Raw genomic sequence first — 6,980 nt, 5'->3', positions numbered from 1 at the left:
AAATCCCGAGTAACCATCAAGGAAACAATAGTACTTGTGCCTCGTTAGTCTTTCAAGCATTTGATCAATGAAAGGAAGGATGAAGTGATCTTTCTTGGTGGATGTGTTTAGACGTCTATAGTCTATACACATTCGCCAACCGATGATCGTCCTTGTTGGAATAAGCTCACCTTTTTCATTCTTGACAACGGCCATGCCTTCCTTCTTTAAAACGACGTGAACGGGTGAGACCCACCTAGAGCTTGAGATGGGGAATATGATCCTCGCATCTAAAAGCTTAGTAATCTCTTTCTTCATTACCTCCCCCATTTGGGGATGTAATTTTCGTTGTCGTTCAATAGAAGGAAGGGCACCCTCGTCAAGGGTTATGTGGTGTGTACATAAAGCGGGGCTTATACCCTTGAGGTCATTAATGGTATAACCCAAAGCATCTTGGTGCTTTCTCAAAACACCGCATAACGCTTGAGCTTGGCTTTCACTCAAAGATTCACTAACAATCACGGGGTAAGTAGAATTTGGGCCTAAGAATTCATACCTAAGGTGTGATGGTAAAGGTTTGAGCTCTACCATGGGAACACCTTTACCTTCTTTGGTTGAAGCCGCTTGCAAAGCCTCTTGGATTGAGATTTTCATGCAAATTTGATCATCACTTCCTTCAAGACTCCCATCTAACAAATTCTTATACAAAGTCATTTCCTTGCTGGGAGAACCTATCTTTTCCTTGTTCAACAAAACACACTCAAGAGGATCATTAGTTATGAGCAAGTGCTCATGCAATGAATGTATAATATTGTCTAAAATTTCAAATTTCATGCAATTCTCAAGAGATGAAGAAGGATATTTCATACTTTCATTCAAATCAAATTCAACTCCCTCATCTCCAATTTTAAGTTAAATCTTAGCACTTTTGACATCAATCAAAGCACCTGAAGTAGCAAGAAATGGTCTACCAAGAATAATAGGAATTGTAGAATCCTCATCTATATCAAGGACAAAAAAATCTACCGGGATGATGAACTTTCCTACCCTTAAGGTAACATCCTCTACCTTGCCCCTTGGAATCCTAATTGATCTATCGGCTAATTGCAAAGTAATGTTAGTAGGTAAAAGTTCTCCCTTCTCTAGTCTTTGATATAGAGAGTATGGCATAATGCTAACACTAGCTCCCAAGTCACACAAAGCATTATCAATTTGCATTTTATAAATAGCATAAGGGATATAAAAGTTTCTGGGATCCTTCAACTTGGGTGGGATTTTGGTCATTATGATTGCACTACAATTCTCGATCAAGTTAACCGTTTTTGCCACATCACATGTTCTTTTTCCCCTCAAGATCTCCTTAAGGAACTTTTCATAATTTGGCATTTGTTCTATCACATCGGTAAAAGGAAGAGTAAGATGAAGTTGTCTAAGCATCTATATAAATTTCCCAAATTTCTCGTCTAATTTGTGCCTATTAAACTTTTGTGGGTAAGGGAGCTTAGGCTTGTAGACTTCTCTTTCTCTCTCTTTCACCTTCTCAACTTGTTCCTTATTGATTTCCTCAACTAAAGTATTCTCATCTCCCTCATTCTCAATTTGACCATTGCTAGGACTCTCGTTAGCATCACTCTTCTTAGAGACTTCACTCTTAAGGACCCTACCACTCCTAGTCACAATCGCATTCACAGGGCTCTTAGGATCTAAGCTTGGTGAAGTCAAAGAAGAAAGATTTGTAAATTCCTTAAACTCATCATTAGCCAATTGAGAAATATGGGTCTCCAACCTCTTATGGTAAGTTAACATGTCATTGAATTTCTTATTGCTTAGGGTCATGTAAGTGTCCAACAATTTGACTTGCTTCTCTATGACATCTTCCAAGAAAATCCTAGAGGAAATTGGTTGATCATACAAATTATCACTTTGCCCTTGGGTATTCGGAATAAATCCAAGTGGGGTAACTCTTTGAACATTCGATTGAAAATTTCCTCTACTTTGATTGTTCTAATTACCTCTACATTGATTTTGGCCTCAATCGTGATTATGGTTACCATAACCTTGGTTATAATCCCCATATCCTTGGCCATGACTTTGACCATTATAACCATGCACAAGTAGAAAAAATTCTATTTGTAACGCCCTATTAGTAACTGGCGTATGTATATGCTAGTTACAAAATCATCAATAGTAACCGACTAAGATAATGCCAGTTACAAATTTCATGACATTAGTAACCAGCGTAGTAAAAGTCAGTTACTAATATGTGGTTTATCATTGTTTGAAGTTTTATTATTAACTAACTAAATAAATGTCATTTATATTAAGTCAAAAAAACATTGACTAAAAAGCTTGTAACTAGCTTACAAACGCCAGTTACAAATATTAAGTCAAAGAAAATTTGACCAAAGCATTTGTAACTAGCTTATAAACATCAGTTACAAATATTAAGTAAAGAAAACTTTACCAAAGCGTTTGTAACTAGCTTACAAACGCCAGTTAAAATAATAAGTCAAAGAAATTTTGACCAAAAAGTTTGTAAGTAGCTTATAAACGCCAGTTACAAATAATAAGTCAAAAAATAATTTTTTTTTGAAGCAGAAAAGATTAAGTTTCTACATTCTATTAATATTATTTAATTTTCATTTAATTTTTATTAAAGGTTAAAAAAAATTATTGAATGCTAGTAAATTTGCAGAAATAAAAAAACAAACTGAAATTTTTTGCACCTTCGCTCCAACCAACTGCTCGAGGTGATACATAGGCTCAAACTCAAACATCCTTTGCCTTGTACACAAGAACCCCCAACAAATGTTTTCAAGTTAACCTATCCAAATTCGGAGAATGATACATAGGCTCAAACCCCAGTCACTATCTAGACAAACTAGTATAAATCCTGCAAAATGATTACTTCTACTGTAGTTCTTTATACTCTACCTTTTCATCATTCTTTTTCCGTTTTTTCGCAAAAACTCTCTTCCTTAACATCAAACAACAAATTTCTCAAAGGTTTTTTCGCTTTTTCTTTTTCCAGATAATTATTTCACTTTGCATAAACCCTAATTTGATAATTTTAAATTCAAATTTCTCAATGGTTTTTCCAGACAATTTGAGCCCCGATTATCTGTGCTACCATGGTTTTCGGTGGGATTTTCGCTTTCAATTTCCTCGCTTTCTGTTGTATTTTGGTTCTTTCTTTAATGGCGCTTTCCATTTTCTTAATCAATTTCGTTTTATTTTAATATTGTTACAGATGCGGATATGGAAAATTATGAATTTGAGTATTCCGACGATGATGGAGATGAGCAAAATGTTGACATTGAGAATCAGTACTATAATTCCAAAGGTTATTTTTCGATGCTTCTTCAATTTGATTGATAATATAGCGATTTTTGGATTTCCTTTGAAATATTGATTTGTATAGCAATTTGGGAATGCCCTTTAGAGTTCATGATTAGTTTTGCAATTTGTGAATTTTGCAGTTAATATTTTGGAAAATTATACAGTAATTATGCCATTCATTCTTCTGTAAATCTGAACTTGTGGGTGTTCGGCGCAATGTTTGCTACAATTTGTTTTTCCTTACTGTGAGTATTGCGGAAAATGGGGCATGGCAATCAGTCTTCGCAATGCCTTTATGGTTGATTCAAGTTGTCAATATCTTTTATATTGAAAAGAAATTGGGTTGAATGTGGGTGTTAGTGTAAAGGTTCTTGGTTTAAAATGCAAGGCAACTTTGAAAAATATGCTAACGGCATTATAATTGTCCATTTCTTGGGAATTGTGGTTATAATGCAAGATTAATAGCAGAAGGTGTTGTACTGCTGTGGTGACTTATATTTTGTATGAGGTCGTTGTACATAAATTGTATTGGTGAAGTTGGTGAATGAGGTAGAAAAACCTTCTTGATCTTGTCATCAGCTTCTTTTCATACTCCTTGGACTAAGAAAAGATAAAACTTCAGTTTGGGATAAGAAATTGACTATATGAATAGATTTTGTTCCCTTTATTCACTCTCCCCTTGTACTGGTTAGGAGTGGAAATAGTTTGTGATTATTTTGTGTTTAAACAAGCTCAGAATAGGGGTAAAAGAAAGAAATTGATCTGGTGAATCTAGAGGCACTTTGCAAAATTGGTTTTTTCTCTCTCATATCCCTTACTTTTAAAAAAAATATTAAACCATTTTCTCTTTTTATAAGTATTAAATCCCCAACAAACTATGCTTATATACGAAGTACTACCTTCGTTTCTTAAAGTTGACACGTATTCCTTTTTAGGAAGTGTTTTTTTAGTTGACACGTTTCCTTTTGGGGTAAATGTTTTACCTTGTATTTACTAGATAATCCACTTGCCTTTTCATTGTCTCTCACTCTCTCTCCTCTCCTTAATATATGTGCCTAAATCAAACGCGTCAACTAAATAGAAATGGATGCAGTATTATTTAACAAGTTCAACTCAAATGTAAAAAAAAAATTCAAGTCAACTTCTTAAGACTCCGTGTTGAAAAAGCTTATGTAACATGTAATATGCACAGGGAAAGTATACTTTTTCCTCTTTATCTTTGTTAATTAATGGGTGCTAGATGAGATGAGATTAATGATGATACTAGAATTGTTAAGCTGGCTTGGAAGTCAAAAGAGGACTACCTTGTGTTAGGTGAAAAGATGGTGAATATATTTGACATTGAGATAAGTTGAAACAAACGCCATTAATTTCTATATGATGTATCTAACATGATTGATTTTTGGTTGTATATCTTTTATTTGGGCACCTTGTGCTAGGTCTAAAGATGGTGGTATCGAATGTGCTTAAAAGTCTATTAGTAATGAAAGTACTATTTAATTTATTAAATAATTGTACTATCTATGTTCATTTGAATTAGTGTGCTCAACAATGTGGTGGTACCGAATGTGCTTATCATGTGATGAGATATATGTATGAGATAGTATCTTTCCATAGAGATTGGAAGGGTAATTTGAAAGAGGATAGTGATGAATTTACCTCTTTTGTGCAAGCTAAAAAGCTTTATACGAGTTTTGGTTGATGTTTTATTTTTATAAAGTATAATATATATACACGTATTTTTTTTTCATATTTGCAGGAGTATTTGGTAAGACTTTCAGCCTACAATGATGTAGCATTGGATGAGATTCAAGAACAATGGGATAAGTTTTGTAGGCTTAATTTTTTGTTGAAGACTAGTTATCTTATTAATTGATGTTATGATTAACCGCATTTAGCTTAATTAAAAAATGTAACACATTTAATGTATCAACTTTAATTTTATTTAGCCTATTGGTTATTGTTATTATATTTCTAAATCATAAATCAATGAATTTTTTATTCAAGTTTTAATTGTTGTTTGGATATTAAAGTATAGTTAATTTTGTGTATTTTATGGTTGTGGATGAATAATTTAATTGATTTGCGTGAAACTATTTAGAGTGTTTGTATTGTATGTTGTGGGTGAATTTAAGTTATATGGAAGTGTTCGGAGTACGTGTGTTGTTGGTTGAATAGTAAGGGGTTATAACCCATTTGACGATGCCATTCTTGTATTCGGATCAAATATTTATAAAAGAAAAATATTATTCATTAGTAACTGGCGTAATCTAGTGTTAGTTACTAATATTATTTTTTTTAAAAAAATAAAAATATATATTCGTAATCGGCGTTGTGATTTGCCAAATACTAATAATACCCTTATTGTAACCGACGTAACTTAATGTCAGTTACAAATAGTATGATTTCTAACTTGGAAAATAGACTTTTTGTAACTGGCGTTGGGTTAAACCAGTTACAAATAATACATTATATGTAACTAACATTAGCCGGTTACGAATAATATTCACTGGTTGTAACGGTGGCATTCGCAACCAACAATGCCAGTTACAATAAGTCAATTTCGCCAGTTAAAAATAACACTTTTTCTACTAGGGATGGTTGTTATAGCTACAACAAATCCCTTGGATTCCATGGTTTCTATAACCACCATTTTGGTTATAACTATCATAGTTCACTTGGTTATGATAATTCCTATATACAACATTCCTTTGAGCATCAAATCTAGGTCCAACATTGTTATTAGCAACACAGTTCACATATTCATTCTCATTCCCAACATATTCATTACAAGGAACATTAGGGCAAATAGAAGCATCATGGTCATTCATTCCACACATATCACAAGACCAACATTCTCTAATCATGCAACAAGAAGAAGGAAGAGAGTTAGAGGAAGAAGATGTACCCCTCCCCTTAATTTGGGAGGGAAGAATCGGTGCTTGTGAGGTCGCGCTCTCGAGCTTATACTTTATAGAAACTACCTCCTTTCCTAAGTTCGAAATTTTAGTCGACAAATTGTTAATAGCATTGAGTTGTTCCATTGAGCATCACATAGTACTACTCTTGTTTATCGGCTCTTTCTCACCATCTTGCCATTCCATGTAGTTTCTAACTATATCCTCAATGATATCTACAACTTCTTCCTTAGTCTTGTTCATGATTGGGCCTCCGGCTCCAGCATCAAGACTTGCCCTTCCTTGAGGACTCAAACCGCCATAAAAAAAATTTATGATTAGGTAAGTGGGGATTCCATGGTGAGGACACTCGCGTTGATACTCTTTATATCTCTCCCATGCTTCATAAAGGCTTTCACTAGAGTTTTGCTTGAAACCTTAAATCAAAACTCTTGCCTCCGCCATTTTATTTTAAGGAAAGAAACGGTAAGGGAATTTCTTGGTGACTTCATCCCAAGTTCTCAAAGAATTAGGCTTTACTTCCTTGTCTAGCCACTCTTGAGTTCTTCCAATTAGAGAAAAGGAAATAGCTTGAGCCTTATGAATTCTTGAGCAACCACGTTCACCTTAAATGTGTTGCAATATTTCTCGAATTCCTTAAGATAATTTAGGGGTCTCTCATTTACTCCTCCACTATATTGCAACCTTTCAATCAAAGTTATCATTGCCGGTTTGATTTCAAAGTCGCTATCCAGGATCAATAAT

At 34.0% G+C, this 6,980-nt stretch overlaps 1 protein-coding gene across 1 annotated transcript; it reads right to left on the bottom strand.

Annotated features, from left to right (window-relative positions):
- Window positions 1-891: 891 nt before the first annotated feature.
- Window positions 892-1,416, bottom strand: LOC110738069. Its single transcript, XM_021918437.1, has one exon. It carries the CDS (start codon window positions 1,414-1,416, stop codon window positions 892-894), a length of 525 nt encoding a protein of 174 aa, XP_021774129.1.
- Window positions 1,417-6,980: the final 5,564 nt, after the last annotated feature.

This window comes from Chenopodium quinoa, unplaced genomic scaffold, assembly GCF_001683475.1.
Source record: "Chenopodium quinoa cultivar QQ74 unplaced genomic scaffold, ASM168347v1, whole genome shotgun sequence".
NCBI lineage: Eukaryota > Viridiplantae > Streptophyta > Magnoliopsida > Caryophyllales > Amaranthaceae > Chenopodium > Chenopodium quinoa.
This window is presented reverse-complemented; position numbering and strand designations above follow the sequence as displayed.

Excerpts from the sequence above, each read along its gene's own strand:
- LOC110738069 (XM_021918437.1), bottom strand. The coding sequence starts at position 1,416 with ATGCTTAGACAACTTCATCTTACTCTTCCTTTTACCGATGTGATAGAA.